The 19,416-nt window shown below is 40.5% G+C and overlaps 1 protein-coding gene across 2 annotated transcripts; it reads right to left on the minus strand.

The window, feature by feature from the left end:
- Positions 1-295: 295 nt before the first annotated feature.
- On the minus strand, positions 296-19,339 carry LOC138959508 (peroxisomal membrane protein PMP34-like). Of its 2 annotated transcripts, none has more exons than XM_070331029.1 (9): positions 18,952-19,339; positions 12,860-12,920; positions 11,046-11,112; positions 9,508-9,659; positions 5,609-5,734; positions 5,160-5,308; positions 4,106-4,204; positions 3,633-3,694; positions 296-3,385 (listed from the first exon to the last, which is right to left on the minus strand). In XM_070331029.1, exons 1-9 carry the CDS (start codon positions 19,084-19,086, stop codon positions 3,235-3,237), a joined length of 1,002 nt encoding a protein of 333 aa, XP_070187130.1. In that variant the 5' UTR covers positions 19,087-19,339; the 3' UTR covers positions 296-3,234. The 2 variants fall into 2 exon arrangements, with proteins under 2 accessions (XP_070187130.1, XP_070187129.1); XM_070331028.1 differs by lacking the exon at positions 9,508-9,659 and adding an exon at positions 8,329-8,483 and having other exon boundaries at positions 18,952-19,338.
- Positions 19,340-19,416: the final 77 nt, after the last annotated feature.

Consider the following 19,416-nt stretch of genomic DNA (forward strand, 5'->3'; position numbering starts at 1 on the left):
GAGACAGAATAGAGATGTGGGCAGCAAAGTGGAGAGGACTTATTTATGCTGTAAGCCAGTCGGCAGATTTCACCGGTTTGTCTTGGCTATGTTTTGCCTGTATGTCTTGTCCGTCTACTTGAGCGACGAATAAACCGCATCATTTCTGGTCAAAAGTTATGAACGTGGAATGTATCTGTGTGAGAGTGTAACATGTACATGTACCACATATACCATTGCAGATTTAACAAGCTGTCCCATGCATGTGCTTAAAACCATTGCAAACCACATTTTTAAAAACACACACAAAACCCAATTTCAGTCTTTGGTTGTTGTTTTTGTCTTTTAATTTCCATTCTCTTTTCAAGTGAGATCTGACAACCTGTCACACATCTACAGCTACATCTATTAAAATTAATTGCTGTTAAATAAAATCACCCATCATACGTATTAACAGACAATTAGTACTTAGCTTTTTACCCTTTCCTTTGTAAGTCAAAGGTTTTTTGGGTGGCCATTTATTTTTTTAACTTACTAAGGTGTAAAACAAGATTTTTTTAAAATTCATTAGGACATTGGTAAAAGCATTATATTTTATATGAATGAGTTACTTATTAAAATACTAATGTGAATTGTACAAGCATTTTAATTTCAAAATCAAGGATGACTCAAATTTTGATAAAAGGCTAAATTCTCAATTGTATAAAATAACATTACTTTCAGCAAACTATGTGACAATAAAAAAGACCTTATGCAATCAAAAAGACATCATATAATAGCATTTGATTTTCTGGAATGCCACATCACATTAAAATCAAGCATAAAGCCAAAATACAGTACCTGAGATCTTTCTACGGAGATTATGCACTGACAATGTGGAAATAAAACACAAGCAGAATACAATGTTTTCTATAAAAACTTGTTTGTTCACACACACACACACACACACACACACACAGTTGCACAAGCACAATCAATGTATCAAGTATCAGCATCTGAACTGTCAAGCAAACTTAACATCATCAAAAAGGTTTCAAAAATGAAATAACAACAAAACAGAATTTTTGTTTGTTTGTTTATTTGTTGCTTAACGTCCAGCCGACTACGCAGAGCCATATCAGGACGAGGAAGGGGGGGATGAAGGGGGCCACTTGTCAAGCGATTCCTGTTTACAAATGCACTAACCCATTACTTGTGTCCCAGCAGGCTTTAGTAAAACTAAATTAATACCTACTGGAAGATTACCAGTTTCCAGTATGTTAAAATAGGCTTAACCTATCTACTGCTGGACTTACATCAGAACACTAACAGATTAAACTATACATGAATCGCGAGACAAGCGGCAAGAGAAGAGATTTTTGGAAAAAATACAGGTGAATGAGCAAGAAGGCAGAAAAAAGAAAAGAATTCATGAAGAAAAAGAGAGCATGACAGGAAAGAGGAACCAAAAATCTACCTAACAGCAAACTAGAAAGCTCCTGCGGTTCCAAAAACAGGAGGGGCTTTTAATTTCATAACCGCAGTGCCCCACTGCGGGAAACAAAACAGAATTAAAAACTTGCAACCTTAGGGAAAAAAATGGATTTCAAAACAGTTTGAACACTACAACTTTTTATGTTATCATTCTCAGGTTCATTATCTATGTATGCCCCACAAACATTAAACCTTCATCCAAGGGATGTGTTCTCCAGTGCTAAAGAAGAATTATCTGTGGTTAGATTGCTCCTTGTCCTTATTAAAAGTAAACAAACACCATAAGCAAAAAATAAACATACCAAAATTAGTTCTAAAATAATACTGATGGCTTTTGATAAGCGCTCAAGAATACAAGATAAAAGGAATGAAGAGAAAAACCCACTACATGCAATAACCCGATGAATGAATGCAAATGAAATATAAATTAAGATTGTAGACGTAAGTTTCAAATACACAACCAAGTCATTGGACACACACCCACTGAATCAAACAGCAACAGCTTAGGTGCTTGGTACCATAGAAGACACTGCACCAGATTAATTGCATTATTATTGTTATAACATAATATAACACCATGTACAAAACACAAAATAATTGTTTTCTAATGATAAAGATGTACCTGCCATAACACAAATACAAGACTTCCACTATCTTAGGAATATTCAAGCTGCAAAATTTATTATCTTGATCAAAAACATACATTTTGTTTTACTGAAAGTGTTCTCAAGCCAAACAGCTCTCACAAACACAAACTAACAAGAAGAGCAAACGCTCGATCGAGTCACTTTCGCAGTTCTGAATATTATATGAGGCATCAGATGGACAGGAAGAAATTGCTATTCACAACACAATGAGTCACGTTCACATAAAATTTGAGCCCGGTCACTTTTATAGTTTCCGAGAAAAGCCCAACGTTAAGTTGTGTGTTGCCGAACAGAAAAGGCTAGTTATCTCCCTTGTTTTTCTGATAACGTTCGTAAAAGGCTACAGATGTAAATACTTTGATGTAAAGAATAATCCTACAAAGTTTCAATCACATCCGATGAACTTTGTCAAAGATATAAAATGTCTAATTTTTCCTTTGACGCTGACCTGTGACCTTGAAAAAGGTCAAAGGTCAACGAAACCATCGTTAAAGTGTAGAGGTCATTGGAGGTCACGACTAAACAAAATATGAGCCCGATCGCTTTGATAGTTTCCGAGAAAAGTCCAACGTTAAGGTGGTGTCTACGGACGGCCGGCCAGACGGCCGGCCGGCCGGACGGCCGGCCGGACAGACTAACACTGACCGATTACATAGAGTCACTTTTTCTCAAGTGACTCAAAAATACTAAAGCTAAAACTTAAATAATTCAACTGATTTTGCAGTCTAGCAAGAACATCAAACAGTATTGTTAGTACAGTATTATAGGCAATATATCAACTGATTCCTGTAGCAATCTACAGGTCAAGATTGCTGGTCAGTATTACAGGCAATATATCTACTGATGAATGTAGCAATCTGTTGATGTGAAGATTCAACTTGGGACTGTAGCATTCTGTCCATCAGCAATATTGAAGAAGAGTTGCAAAATGTGTCTTTGCTTCAAATCCATCACAGCTGATCAGTCGAATAGCCAGTCAATGTGTTGGACAAAAGCAGACATGCGCAACTTCTCTTTCAAAGCCTGGAAGGATTACTGAAAACACGTTTCTCATTTACTCGAAGGATGATTGACTAAATTCAAGTATGTCAACCAGAAAGCAGAAGAAGGTGTGGCCATGGAGGGAAACTGTCAATCATTTCTTGTGAGGAGGGGCCTGGAGGCCCATTAACCTGAAGATGACTGCAGCAATCTTCTCGTATGCTACGAACATGAGAGCTGCTGTCAACACAGTCTGGAACAGTTTTGCCTCCATCCCTTTGTATAGCGCTCCAACCCCTTGATGTCTGGAATCAAAGACAGAGCATGTTTACAACAACAACAAACGTTTGACTAGTAATAAGGAATTCTGTCGATTTGTTTTTTATGAACCTGTTAACTTAGAGGCATCATTCAAGTCAACCCCTATAAATAGGCTTTAGTTTTACAGTAACAGTGTTATAAGCTATTTATTAGCAAATTTAAGGTTTGGTAATATAAAAATAACTGTCAGAATAAGCCACATCAAAAATAACACAGCAACATCATACTCACTTGACAAGATACATAATGTTCTGCAGCAAGGACTGGGCTTTTTCTGCTTTCGCTAGACCAGCCTGCAAAAAATACAGCACATGTAATGTTACAGCGTCACATGTTATCATTCTGTGTTTATGAATAATTTACACTTACTGGTACAAAACCTTCTCACAAATTCAGTGCTCTCTGCTATGCACCTGGGGCAAATACTGTTGAAACTGCTTTGTTAATTTGCGACTGCCACACCTGGCATGACATGTTAGTATTATCACACTGAGCTTAGTCCTGCATGACTAGAGACAGTGACAGCTAGGGTTGAGCTACAAAGGATAATATGGAGCAAACATAATCAGTTCAGAAGAAAAACCACAAAAATTCCCTGAGAAAAAAAGACACAAAAAATATCAATCTGGTACTGAGAAAAATGGACAACAAAGCGGAATCAAACGACATAACAAAGCAACATGTGATGCAAGAAATCCACTTACCCGAAGGCGACTCTGCACAACCTGCAAGGGGTAGGTTACAACTGTGGCACCAGCCTTGGCAATGGCTCCAATGATAAAGTATAGCATCCCACTCAGCTCCTGCAGAGTAAAATATTTATGAAACTTATTATCTTATACATGTATCAGTGAATAACAATTTCATCTGCTCTTACTCCTTTCTAAGTTATCCTTACAAGTTGAAATGTATGGGCACCTACGTCACCGCTCTTCATTTAAACACCGCACTCATTTTTCACATCGGTACATGAGCATGTGAACAAAATGTACACTTTCAAGAAGCCATGTACACAACAACCTCAACATTCTTGCATTTTCCCTGCCAGCAGAAAATAGATATGCCAAAAGCTGCCACTCTCTGAATACACACACACACACACACACTTAAATTATACCATATATCATGCACCATAACCTCATATTCAAGCATGGGAAGATATATAGTCAGTAATCAAAAACACAAGTTTAGTTAATTATTGTAACATTTAATAGAATACATTATCCTAAATGCGTGTGGAAAACTACCCATCTTTCACACATGTGTGTACTATGTAAATAGGCAAATAGCTCCCTCATTTGTTTGGAACTGACTACATTATGTTCAAATTTAACTGATTCAAGTGAAGGGGTTTGAAGTTCGAAAGTTGGTGAATTGATCAGGAGCGAAAGAACTGTCAGGAGGAACTGTCAGGAAGTTTGCAGTAGATTACACAGAAGTACAGAATGTGGGATAAACAGAATACTAAACATTCACAAAACATTTACATAATTTGTGAACACTTAGTATTGTATTTTCCTAAATGTTCCATAATTTAAGCTTTCTCAGTGTAAATTTAAAAAAAATTTTTTTTTAAAGGTTATTGTTAGTTTTGGAATGTTAAAAATCTCTCTCTTTCAAATATTGTTTATCTTTTTATATCAGCAGTATTTTTAGCCTTTTGCTCACTATATGTATGAACGTAACTGTTGTGGATTTATTTCAGTTCGTTCTTTATTTGTTCGTGCATTTACAGACAAGGCATGAAGCAGCACCAACCGCCGTGTGATAAGCTCGTTGAAAGTATCTCTTGAGAGCCTCGTAGACCATGAACTGTATGGCTGGGTTGGCCGCCAGCATGAGAGAAGGGGCGGTGCCGTTCCACAGTGACCAGAAACCTTCATCCTGGATGATCTTCTCCAGGCAATCTGCACACATACAATAAGAATACCAACTTTTTTTTAACAGAATACACCCATGCATGATGCACTAGCAGAGAATATGTTACCAAGCGTTCAAACTGAAAAAACGCCATGGGAGACATAAGGCGTACAGTCCAGGAGACAAGATGATCATCACCACATACATTTACATGAACACGCACGCATGCACACATACGTGCACACATAAACACACACTCCTCTTTCCCATCTTGTGCAGATCATTTTTTTTAAAGGTGTTCTACTTTCATAATCTGATAAACAATGATACAGATGAAATGCACATACCTCTGATGCCCTCATATTTCCTGTCCGATGCCTTGTCGTAGGCCTTGGTGTGTAGTTTGGCACCCTGCAACTTGAGCCGTGTGTTGGCTACCCAAAGGGGTGTGGTCACCAACACATTCACAACTCCTGCAACACAAAAAGCATACAGTTCTTTAAGAATGCAAAAAACACTCAAACATTTACCATTAAACATTATTTTTCCAATTTACCAGAACATATAAACATTTACCACCCTAAAGTTTAATGGGGTTTTTTTTAAATCAAAGGTATTTTTTGAGGGCTCTCTCTTTCATGTAAGTCCCACCAGATGGAGCAATACAGTGATACCTGCAATGAAAGGACACCTTTGGGACCATCAAACAGTGTCCCTACATTCAGACCTGTTTACCCCCATAAGTGTTTTGGAGTAATGCTCAGCCCCAAAAATAGTAATCCTGGCACAAAAATAGTAATCATCCAGCATTCGTCGCCAATTACAACGCACACGACAACTGTGTCTGCGAAACGCAATCATGCACATGTATCCATCATTCACAAACAAAACACATCAGTCAGTTTTTGTAGTCATCATAATTTCAAAGAAGATCACATCAAAAGCACATGCATCACTGATTCTTTTTCTTTTGCTCGTAGTAGGCCTTTTTCAGTGTGTCAAGCGCTTCTCTACTGTACTTGCGCTTGCCGAATGAGTGAGGGCGAGACTTCACCACTAGAAGGCTCTCCAGCGTCTCATCAGACAGACATGATCTCTGGTTAGTCCTGTGCTTTTTCACCCCATTTTGCCATTGAAAAAAACAATGCCAAACATGTGAATTAATAATAAAAATAAAAATATTTTTTTTTTACTTTTTTTATTTATTTATGGAAATTGTAGTCTTGACACGGATAGCGGAATGGCGTATTTTTTTCAGAAAATCGTAATACATTACGCCAAAATCGTAAGGGTAAACAGGTCTGTACATTGCAGGTGGCCTGTCATGACAGGTATATTTTGGTAGAGATAATAGTCACATGGACCTCAGAATGTGTCCTTTTAAGGGAGGTGTCCTCTCATCAGAGGGGCCTCTCATTGCAGGTACCACTGTACATATATTTCCTTCTATCTGGGCAGTGTTGGAAGTGTGCATACCAAGCCTCGCAAAAACAGGAAAAATATTGGAAACACACACACACATTCATTCTGTATTACTGAATCATCTAAAATTTAATGGGCAATATACTCCTGGCTGTTTTTAATGTGTTGATCATAAACGTAAGTAGCCAAAGAGTTGTGAGAGAAACAAAGAACTGTAGCTAATAGCTTAAACAGTACATGTGATTAAAAATCTAAATTCAATAGCTAAAATAGTAATGATAAAAACTTAATAATGATGATCCAAACTGATCAATGAACACCATCATTTCCCATTGTCATGATGTAGCAGATGGTATGAATGGTAATGAGTATCAAGGCAGTAATAGAAGAAATCATGCATTACCAAACACCCGCACCTCAACCAAACTTTCATGCAAAAAGCTAACTTGAATTTACAGCAATAACAGGGTTCTTGAATCCCATTACCTGTACTACGGCTGCAAACGACAAACTAACAAAATTGATAAATAAAACAAAAAACAATCAAGCCAACAAAAACAAAACATCTTTCAATCAACAAAACTTACATTTATCTTACTAAACAAACAATAAATAAATGTGGGAGAGAGCTTTTGTAACACAATACTGTTGAACCTGATTATGATAATGACCACCCATGGGACCCACCAAAAGTAGTCGTAATAGACAGGTTGTCACAATAGAAAGGTGAAAACAACTAATCGGGTTCATTTGGAATGGTCGTACATGTACTGGGCAGGTGATCTTAATCGAGAGGTGGTCACAAGGACAGGTTAGACTGCTTTGCAGTTTGAATATTTTCAACTTGTATCCGTCAAAGCTGACTAGAATGTCATGTCTGTTGAGAGAATACTAGAGGTCTTACATTAGTAATTCAGAATTAAAGTTTTTAAATTATGAAAGCCTTTACAATTAAACAAAGGGAATAAATAAGGAAATACAAAGATAAAAACATAAACTAACTAAATAAACAAACACTGAAACAGCAAAGAGAATGGTAATTACTAATGAAAAAAACTTCACAAAGAAGTAAAACAAAATCTGTCTGTACATAACATACAATACAATGTCATGTACTTGTGACACTGATAGGATGGGTGTAGGATCAGGAAAGGTGTGAAGTGCTCAGTGCTCAAGACTGAGGGGGAAGCTGAGGTCCAACATTAAAATCACAACCAGACGCCAAAAACTTGCTTAACAAAACAGAAAGGAAAGCCTATGAGCTTAAAAACACTGGGAATGCCAAGGAACAATCAAGTTATACAAAATGGTTTGGGCTTTAAAAACAAAATACACACCAGAACCAAATCTTGACCGACAAGATGTGTGCAGATTTTTTTTTTTTTTAATGGGTAGCACCAAAAGACCATTATTTAATGAAACAAAACAAACAGGGTGTTAAAAACCAAACCAAATCGTGAGTAGCAGGTCTAGATAGATTTCAAACAAAACGGTTGGTATAAAGAATTTCAAATTCAAAACGTCAAGAGCAAGAATGCCAAAAAAGAAGACCACAAAGTATCATAGAAAACAAAGTTACAGGAGGGTAAACTTTATATGCACAGAGGTATTTGAGCAAAAGGAATTAAAAAATTAATGACAGTACCTGCGATGTACGCTATGACAAGGTCGGTGAGAGGGTCAGGAGAGAGGTCAGGGGTGAGAAGGCTAGACCGAAGGCCATGATAAGTGTAGAAATAGACAAAACTGGACATCAACATGGTGAAGGCCATGGAAAGCCAGCCCCGATAAAGACCCAAACTACGAACAGAAAAAAAACAGCGACAAATAAATAGCGGAAGTCTGTAATGAAAATACCAAATGTTAGAGTTATGCTTGAGTCACAGATTGTTAAGCTCGAGTCACAAATCCTGTGAGAAAATTTAGCTGGGTTACTATTGTACAGTTCAAACAAAAATAAAAGTCAGGATTAAGGAAAGCAAAATCAACACAACAAAAGCCACATCAACTTGTATGCACCACATGCACAGTTTATGCTGGAGGTGTCACAATGAGTATAACTTTACTTTGACAGTGGGAGGGAGGGGTGTGAGACAAGAGAAATGTGACAACTGACAAACAATTGTGAGGGCTTATTCTTCAAGACTTTGTTGGCACTTCTTTTTGTCCGTTTTCAAAATGTGCTTTTCACATAATGTGCAAAAAAAACCACATTTCTTGCGCTATATATATTTTTTTAAATACTACATGTGTATCTCCAGATTTGATATCAATCTACTGATTTTGTTTTACACTTTATAACACTCTCTTCGTTAGTGAACAAGCATTAGTCACTCTCATTACGAAATTCCAGCTGCACACACATCATGAAAGCGGTCTCTATTCTTTCCTGACAGTGACACTCTGCTTTTGAAAAGTGAAACTAGCCTTTTGTAAATACATCAACATGTAATGTGCATCCGTCAACACACAATGCAAACTACTTCACAGGAAACCTCAAAGAAAAATATTTCAGAGATTTCTCCAAAATCTCCATTTGCAAATATGTTCTGTGTAACTATGTGAGCCAAAAGTGCAAGTCTGCTTCCTTGACTAACTGGACCAGCATTAGCTATAAAAAAAATTTTTTAAATGGAAACAAAACCACTAACAAATCAATAAAATGAAATGCTTTGGTGTTCAAATATGTATAATTCTACACAAAGAAACAAATCAGTCTTTCTTTGAGGTACATGTACTGGTATGCAAAATAGTGAAACAAGAACACGCAACGTTAACACAACCAAAAAAAGCACCCCCTTCGCTGGGCAGATTTTAAATGCACCTGAGACAAACGCAAGAGAAAGATCAGTCAGCGGAGAGGATTTTGTGCCCCGAATAAACTTCAGCTTCAGACTGTTAAAGGTGTAAAAGTAGACAAAATTGGAGCAACACAACGCCGTTACCACCGGGAACCAGCCACGATACAGTTCAGCTCTGAAAAGACCCAAACCAAACTCATTTAGCAAAGCTGCAAATGACAAAACAGCACAGCATTTTTTTTAACTGTAAAGTAGATTGGTAGTACATGTAGATGTCATGACATGCTTCTAAACTTCTCAACATTCAGTTTATTGGGGATACTGCTCAAATTTTTACAAAGTCTGCTTTTAAAAATGGAATGAACTTCTCTAACTGAAAATTGGACACTATCTTGTCATAGGTCAACAAACTTTCCTTATTTGATTCTTGTGGTACAGACACAAATCCCAATGAAGTTTGTGTTGGCTTTTGAGTTTACATATTAATAAGTCTATAAGTACAACCACACTTGTTTAACATTACAAACACTGGAAAATGGTGGTAGCATGTCATCCAATGCACACAATACACATGTACATAAAATCTGTCTGTTAAAGCGGCAATCAGATTTCTATGTCAGTCTCTGGACATTTTAATAAGAATATATTATAAAAAGTCGCATATATGGCGAAATTACTACATTTAGTCAATCTGTCAAACTCACAGAATGAAACTGAATGCACTGCATTTTTTCACCAAGACCGTTTAGCATCATCAGTCCCCCACACGTGAAAAAGGCAGTGAAATCGACAAGTCAGTATAGCGCTGTAGCAGTTGCGCTCAGCAGGATATCACGCTTTTCTGTATCTGTATTTGTTTTAACTTTGTGAGCGTGTTTTTAATCCAAACAAAACATATCTACATCTTTTTGGAATCAGGAACTGACAAGGAATAAGATGAAATTGGTTTAAATCGATTTCTGACATTTAATTTTTATTATAGCTTTCATATTTTCAATTTTCAGAGCTTGTTTTCAATCCCAATATAACATATTTATATGTTTGGGGAATCAAGAAATAATGAAGACTAAGATTAAATTATTTTTGGATCGTTTTTTTTTAATCACAATTTGTAATGACCAAACTCATTAATTAATTTGTAAGCCTCCAAGCTGAAATGCAATACCAAAGTCCGGCCTTCATTGAAGACTGCTTGAATAGAATTTCAATCAATTTGGTGCTGCCTCAACTTTCACAAAAAGCCGGATATGACATCATCAAAGACATTTATTAAACAAATGAAAAAATTCATCTAGTGATAATATACTCAGATGAAGTTTCATGAAGATCGGTCCAGTAGTTTTCTCGGAATCGCTTTACACACACACACATAGTACACCACTACCGTCATCTGATTCCCAGTCAATGTTAAAACATTCAGTCAAAACTTGACTAAATGTTAAGACACTAGTACGTGTGTTGTCTAAACTGTAAAAATAAGAATTACAGTTTATAAAACAAAATACACCTCAAGGAATACCAAAACTAAAAGTAAAAGCTGGAAATTATTTCTGATACTCACATTCCCTCTTCCCTTATAATATCAGCCAAAATCTCATGGGCATGTTTTGCTCTTCTGTGGTCATCAACTGTAGACAGAAATTAAGACATGTCTAGTTAAGTTCCCACATACTATCAGGGGCTCACATCCATGAGAGGTGGCATAGGACAAATGTCTTGGACAATGCAAAAGTGATAGGACATTTGTCCTGAACAAAAATAAATCAATAGGACTTTTTTTTTAGTTACCGTACTTTCCGGGTCATAAGGCCCGACTTTTTTCCTCAGTTTGACCCCTGCTTAACAAGCGCCTAATCCGTGTATGAAATACGAAAAAAATCAAAGAGACCGCCTGAGTACCAGTCAAACAACTTGTGATAATGCATGTTTCAGCTACTATAGGTACTACCCTGGCAAAGTTTCCTCTCAAGACATCAAAGAGACCGCCCCATAGGTTAAACTCGGTCACTGACCCCGGTCACTGACCCCGGTGCAGGAAGTGTTTCCTCTCTCAGATCTATGACAGGGGAAGCACCTCTCATAGCAAAAACTGGGTCATTGACCCCTGGGAAGAAGGTCAGTGTCTAAACAAGGCAACCCAGCTATCACAATGGACCTGCCTTTGATCTCACAGCACACACAGAGCACACATATTTCCACTCTGTATTCTTCCTTTGATGTGCGGCTTATTTTCATTCTTCGACCCTTTGTTACCGGTATACTTTTTTAATTTTGGTGCGCCCTATCGGCCCCCTGCGCCCAATGGGTGACTGGATTACAATTTTGTTTAAAAAGAAGGGGGTGCGCCTTATGCGCTGTAGCACCTTGTAACCCGGAAAATACGGTATGTTGCTTTTTCAGAGAGAAAAAACACGAAGGGAGGCAACTTTCAACCAGCTTGGAACATTCAGAGTTGCAACCCTTGGAAGCTCTTCTCTATAAAAAATTTTAAAAAACACACACAAAGTCTCCCCAAGTTTTGTCTGCTTGGAGAGACACATGCTTTGCAAAACATCGATAAAATAGCAAATCAAACTACTGTAAATTGGAAAGTACTGACAATGTCCGGATCCAATAAAAGCATAATCAGACAATGACCACTTAGTGACAAAAACAATTGGACATATGTCTTCTTGCATGAAAAATGTATAGGACATTTGCAAAAAATATCTGTGTATGTCCGATGTCTGACGTGGATGTGAGCCCCTGTACTATGTGCTTACCACCCAGCAGTAATGGCAGCGCTGGCCAAAAGAATCATAGTCTGCTGAGCAGATTCACAAAAGAAATAGCTGCACGATTTTTATGATGAAACCTATGTGATAACTAATATGGCTCCATTAACAGACATAGATATGACACAACATATAAACAGATATATCACAAATGCTCACAAAATTAGCACTATCATGATCAGCCATACAGGTGTACAGTGCGACATGTATAAGTTTTAGTGATGACATGGTTAATCCACCCTTGAACCAAGCGCTCACCAAATTGTGCGTCGCTGCGTGTTACAGAGTTAATTTAACTGATGTAAAGTTAGATTTACTCAGTAAATTTGCATTTATATATGACAAATTATGCTTTTGTGAAAGTCTCACAGAACTTCCAAACGTCCTCCTTGTCTTGGAACCCTCTAAAATTCTGCTGAGGGGAGCTTTGGACCTCAAATATTAAAATCGGGGGTCCGGGGATCCTCTAGGCAGAGCATGTGGGGAACCGAGCAATTACAGTTTAGAGCACTTGGATTGAATTTGAGAAACATGGACACACTACAAAAAAACATACAGAGGAAAGAACATCAACTCCACGAAGTTCTAATCAATTATTTACCTTGAAGCCTTGTACGAACAGTGTCAAGTGGGTAGAACACTGTTATTGCAACCACACTTCCCTGAAACAAGAGAAAAATAATTAAGGGTTCATAAGGTTAAAAATGTGATAAGATGATCATACTCCAGAAGAAAAAGACAATTTCTTCAACCAATTAAGCTGTACATCACTGTCATCAGTCACTTTTTGCTATTGGTGACAGAGAAGAGGAATTGAGGCTGAAATTGACATACTAAACAAGATCAAAATATTAAATTGTGTGTGCATTGACCCACAGCACTGAGAAATGTAAAACCATAAAAAAAAGATAAGCACACATGTGTCAGTGGGAAAAATATTGCATACACATATATATATATATTACAAACGCTTTCGAATTTATTCATTTTCAAACCAATAGGAGCGAAGAAAATAACGACACAAAACACATTTGTGAAACATACCAGTAATTTTGACTTTAAAAAAATCATAACCATTGAAACTCAGAAGGTTATTCTCTTGCACCACAGTTATAAATTACGCAGTGGCTACAGTTACGGCGTCCGTAACTCTTCTCGCCTGTTCTACAGTTACGTGTCGCCACAAAGAATTTCACTGCCAGAGTGCGCACTCTTCTTACTGTTTGACTGGGTTTGGGCTGAATAAGATGGCCATTTTAAAGTGTGGGACAAGTGAGTTCGGACGTGTCCAGCAGTTCATTAGCAGTGTTTTATGCGTTTGTATCCGTATGCAGGCCGGTGTACTTCGGTCACGGAGACCGGACTTCACAGCGAAGCAGTACTGACAGTAGGAAGTACGTTCGAGTCTTTTGATCGTTTGCAAAAAACTATCTCGGTTTTTGAGAAGAACGCTTCGTCCAGCGCGCTATATAGGTTCGGTCATCGCGAACTCTACAGAAACAGCAAAAACGAGCCCCCCAAAAGACTCAATTTCTTACCAATAAACAATGAAAGCAATCCGTCACAGACTCCTCCTTTTGCATCATTATTCCATGATAACACATGACCAAGTCACCATTGGACACTGGGGCCACAAAACGACACACCAGCATGCCAACACAGACACACACACATCAGGATACACACACTCGCGCGCAAGCAAATAAATTAAGCTTTCATCGGTGATTCTTCTTCTTCTTCTGCGTTCGTGGGCTGAAACTCTCACGTACACTCGTGTTTTTTGCACGAGTGGAATTTTACGTGTATGACCGTTTTTTAACCCGACATTTAGGCAGCCATACGCCGTTTTCGGAGGAAGCATGCTGGGTATTTTCGTGTTTCTATAACCCACCGAACTCTGACATGGATTACAGGATCTTTTTCGTGCGCACTTGGTCTTGTGCTTGCGTGTACACACGGGGGTGTTCGGACACCGAGGAGAGTCGGCACACAAAGTTGACTCTGAGAAATAAATCTCTCGCCGAACGTGGGGACGAACTCACGCTGACAGCGGCCAACTGGATACAAATCCAGCGCGCTACTGACTGAGCTACATCCCCGCCCCTCATCGGTGATAAAACAGAAGATTATCTTTTTTCTTTTGAGAACCATGTTGAAATCATAAACGAAAAACAGCCACGTGTTCTGTGTTCTCGTGCATTAGAGTTTACTCCTTTCAATAATCATTGCTCTCCTTCGTAAATCCTCACACAAACACCAAAATAAAGCCATGAACGTTGCAGATGTAAATTATGATTTTAAACAAACATGGTAACAATTCGATCTAAGCAACATATTTCCTTTATTTCTGATGATGTTTTCTGGGTTTATTTGAGATTTTCAGAGAAAAAGTTATCGTGTGGTGAGTGCTCTCATCAATCAATCAAGACAGAAAAACAATACAAGTACAACTACTATGAAATAGTATTGTGCCGTAATTATAGTATAGTACCTTTCTTTCTTTCTTTGTTTGCTTAACGCCCAGCCGACCACGAAGGGTCATATCAGGGCGGTGCTGCTTTGACATATAACGTGCGCCACACACAAGACAGAAGTCGCAGCACAGGCTTCATGTCTCACCCAGTCACATTATTCTGACACCGGACCAACCAGTCCTAGCACTAATCCCATAATGCCAGACGCCAGGCGGAGCAGCCACTAGATTGCCAATTTTAAAGTCTTAGGTATGACCCGGCCGGGGTTCGAACCCACGACCTCCCGATCACGAGGCGGACGCCTTACCACTAGGCCACCGTGCCGGTGCAGGATAGTACCTAAAACAAAGCTTATTTTGTGAGGGGAAAAAAGTCTGTGTTTTATTACTTTTAAATAATGCTTTAAGTTTAAGTTTAAAGATTTCAAAATTTAAGCAGTAGGTCTGGGAAGCTTGCTGACTGCAATACCAAGGAATCAAAATCTCCCCTTTCCCTAGAATTTTTAGTAAAAAAGTTAGAAGTATAGAAAAATGGTTAATCGATTCCATGCTATTTAGATCTAGATTCCAGTAGTTGGGTAAGAGAGAGAACAACACAAGGGATAGATTCACACAGCAAGAGTAAGTTTTGAGTCTAAGCACAACAAAATTCCTTTCACCGTTTAACATGAATCATTGAATGTTAATCGTTATGGTAATTAAAATGACCTCCTTCAGAAAGGCCACCAAGGGTATCACAGAAGACGACCCCAGACTCATCAGCAAGATTGCAATAAGAAAAGATATGACACCGGGCGAAAGACAAGAGGAGCAGGCTCTTTTTTTAGAATGAAAAGAGAGAAAGGCCCAGTCACTACAGGAAAACGACACACATGCCATCTGGATCAGAAGGAAGGGCAAAGTGGTGAACATCGGGAGGTACCCGCTGGTCCAGACGGACAGCGAGGAAGAAGCGCTCAAAGAACGTTGAAGAAGAGGAAGAAGAATGTAAATAGTTTTAAACGTGATCCAAACTGCGGAAAAAAAAAGACTTTGATGTACATACTCAGGCCAACTGCACTTGTATATATAGTAACGTTGACACCCTGAATACCAAGCGAGCTGAGCTTGCTGCCCTTGTGGAGATCCACAAACCCTCGATCATTGGTATTACGGAAATCAAACCGAAGAACGCTCGGTACAGTTTGCAGGAGTGTGAACTAGCAATACCAGACTACGAAATGTTTCATAATTTGGAAACCGGATCAAGAGGAATATGTCTGTATATACACAGCAGCCTGAAACCCTCCCCTGTAGACACTATAGACAGTGATTTTGAAGAACACATGCTAGCAGAATGCAAAAGAGACAACCTGCCCTCACTGCTTGTGGGGCTGGTCTACCGAAGCCCAAACTCCAGCAAAGACAACAACGAGAAGCTGAACTCCCTACTAGTGAAGGCTGCACAACTGAAACACTACGAGCTGCTGATTATGGGAGACTTCAACTACCCAGAGATAGATTGGGACTCGAGCACCAGCGAAGCAGGACCATCACACCCAGCAACCTCTTTCGTCAAAGCAACAAAGGATGCATTTCTGGTACAGCACCAAAAAGAGCCCACAAGGTTTCGCCCAGGGCAGAAGGCCAACATAGTGGACCTGGTTTTGACCAGCGAGGAAGGCACAGTGGAAGAAATCAGCACCACGCCAAGTATGGGCAAGAGCGATCACTTCACCCTCATCATCGACCTGAGCATGAACATGAAGAAGCCCACAGCACGCACTTCTTTCAACTACGCAAAAATGGATGCGGACGTCCTGACTAGGGAACTGGGAGCGATCGACTGGAAGAGAGAGGGAAAGGGACTGAAGGTGGAAGAATACTGGACCCTGCTGAAAGGCAAGATCTCCAGTGCAGTTGAGAAGGCAGTACCGAAACGCAACACACAAGGCAGTCGCAGGCAGAAGTGGATGGATGGTGGCACGCTGACCTCAGTACGAACCAAGCACAAACTGTTCCGACGATGGCTACAGACGAAGAGTGGGGAGGACTACACGGCCTATGTAAGAGCAAGGAATCGGGCATCGGCAGCCTGCAGGAGAGCAAAAAAGAAGCTGGAGAAAACTGTCGCAAAGAGCGCCAAGACCAACCCCAAGGCATTCTGGTCATACGTGAAGTCCAAGACCTCGACAAGATCGGGCGTGGGCGACCTAAAGAAAGAGGACGGAAATCGAGCCACAGCAGACCAGGACAAGGCAGAGCTGCTCAACACTTTTTTTCAGAGTGTATTCACCAATGAAGATGACGGCCCACTACCACAGCCTCCAACCTACAACTACGGAGAAGCACTCGTTGACTTCGACATCAAGGATGAGGAGGTGAAGAAGAAGCTCCAGGGTCTGAAGACGAACAAAGCGGGTGGACCGGATGGCATCAGCCCCTTGGTACTCTCGACGGCTGCAGACTCACTAGCACACCCAGTAGCGAAACTCTTCCGTCGCTCTCTGGCAGCCGAACAAGTACCAGGCGACTGGAAACGAGCTACGGTGACTCCTATCTTTAAGAAAGGCAGTCGCCTGACCCCAGGCAACTACAGACCGGTGAGCCTGACCTGTATCCTGTGCAAAGTGATGGAGGGTCTAGTGAGGGAGAGAGTCATGAAGCACCTGGCAGAGAATAACCTTATCCACAAAGAGCAACACGGTTTCGTCGCAGGTCGGTCATGCGTGACTCAACTCCTGGATGTTTTGGATGCCTGGACTGAGGTTCTTGACGATGGCGGGAGTGTGGACATCATTTACACTGATTTCATGAAAGCGTTCGATTCGGTGCCTCACAAACGTCTGCTGTCGAAAGTTGCGGCCCACGGAATCCAAGGAAAGGTCCTAAGATGGGTGGAGTCATTCCTCACGGACAGAACCCAGTGCGTAGTGGTCAACGAAGCATCCTCACAGCAAGCTAAAGTTACTAGCGGCGTGCCGCAAGGCAGCGTTTGCGGGCCTCTACTCTTCGTCATCTACATCAACGACCTGCCGGAGGTGTGTTCCTGTCCTGTCCGCCTATTCGCCGACGATACGAAGGTCTACACTCGCAGCGACACAGAGGGGGGGCCAGAGGCACTACAGCATGACCTGGACAGTCTACACCAGTGGTCGGACAACTGGCTGCTCCGCTTCCACCCAGATAAGTGCCACGCCTTGAAGCTCGGCAACAAGAAGTCCGAGGCAAAGTACTTTATGAAGGGGAAGAGGGGAGGGGTGGATGTCAACATTGAGCTACAGGAGAGTGAGGTGGAGAAAGACTTGGGTGTGCACGTCGACAACAGACTGAGCTTCAAAGAACAGGTCAGCATAGTCTCTGGAAAGGCCAACCAGATCGTGGGCGTCATCAGGAGAACTTTTGACTACCTGACGGAGGAAATGTTCATCCAACTATACAAGAGTCTGGTCCGACCCAAGCTGGAATACGGGCACTCAGTGTGGCAGCCACACAACAAGACGCTATGTGCTGAAGTGGAGAACGTACAACGCAGAGCGACCAAACTCATTCCAGGTCTGAAAGACGAGCCCTACTGTGAGAGGCTGAAAGCTCTGAAACTTCCAAGCCTGGAACACCGTCGCCTGCGGGGCGACATGATAGACACCTTCAAGTATGTGCATGGCATGTACGAAGCGGACAGACCCCACTTTGAGCCCATCAGCAGTAGAGACACTAGAGGCCACTCTCTGAAACTCGGCAAAGACCACTGTAGACTGAACGTACGAAGCAATTACTTCTCCCAGCGAGTAGTGAACACCTGGAACAGTTTGCCTGAAGAGGCAGTAACAGCGCCATCAGTCAACAGCTTTAAGACCAGGATAGACAACTTCTGGCGCCACAGTACTTCTATACACAACCCTACCTGCCTCGTCTAGATTGTAGAACAGCCCGCCACGCATGCTACAGTCTAGTAATAGGACCTATGTAAAGGCTACACAGCCTACCACATAGTAAACTTCAAGTTCAAGTTCAAGTTTTAAGAATGATTACAAGAGCAATTTAAAAGTTCTGCAAATTCAAAGCCTTGCATTGCACTTGCAGAACTTTGAAAAACGTCCCTGAACGATAAAGTTCAAAATAACCCCAGCCCTTTAGCAATTCACAGTAAAGTTACTAAAAGTACACGTCATCTGGGTTCACTACAACATTGGACGTTCTTACTTTTCAACTGCTACTCCAGAAAATAATCTGAAACTTACCACAGCTCCTGACACAGCGTGGACTAGATTGGAATACGAGAAAATTGACGGTGCCATTTTTTCACTTCCAGACTGAGCGCTGGTGAGAAGGGCTGCCACTTTCATCGCCCCGGAGCTTCCAATTCCCCCAAACATCGTCGTTACTTTAATGTCAGTCCTCAGAAACGGCTGATCACTGTTGTCCAGTGCGACAGCTGCAGTTGCGATCTGTTCGACTGCCAATGCTCTGGTTCTGAATCAATGGGGAGAATTTCCGGCTTTCCCGGAATACTGCTAAATGAAAACTGCTTCAAACGTATTGCTACTACGTCATATCTGAAGACCAATAGTAGGGTTTTTTCCTAAATCCGGGATAACACAACAGTTCCTGGACGGACAGTAATCATGTTTGACCAAGCACCGGAAGAGTCGCGGACGATGCGTTTGGTTTGAGAACTTTGCAGTATGTGGATTCCGGTACATTTG

Source organism: Littorina saxatilis, linkage group LG2 (assembly GCF_037325665.1).
Source record: "Littorina saxatilis isolate snail1 linkage group LG2, US_GU_Lsax_2.0, whole genome shotgun sequence".
NCBI classification, from domain to species: Eukaryota; Metazoa; Mollusca; class Gastropoda; order Littorinimorpha; family Littorinidae; genus Littorina; species Littorina saxatilis.

Excerpts from the sequence above, each read along its gene's own strand:
- LOC138959508 (XM_070331028.1), bottom strand. The coding sequence starts at position 19,086 with ATGTTTGGGGGAATTGGAAGCTCCGGGGCGATGAAAGTGGCAGCCCTT. Across the intron at positions 5,309-5,608 it reads GAAATATGAGGGCATCAGAG|ATTGCCTGGAGAAGATCATC; the intron begins GTATGTGCATTT and ends GTATGTGTGCAG. Across the intron at positions 3,386-3,632 it reads AACATTATGTATCTTGTCAA|ACATCAAGGGGTTGGAGCGC; the intron begins GTGAGTATGATG and ends CTTTGATTCCAG.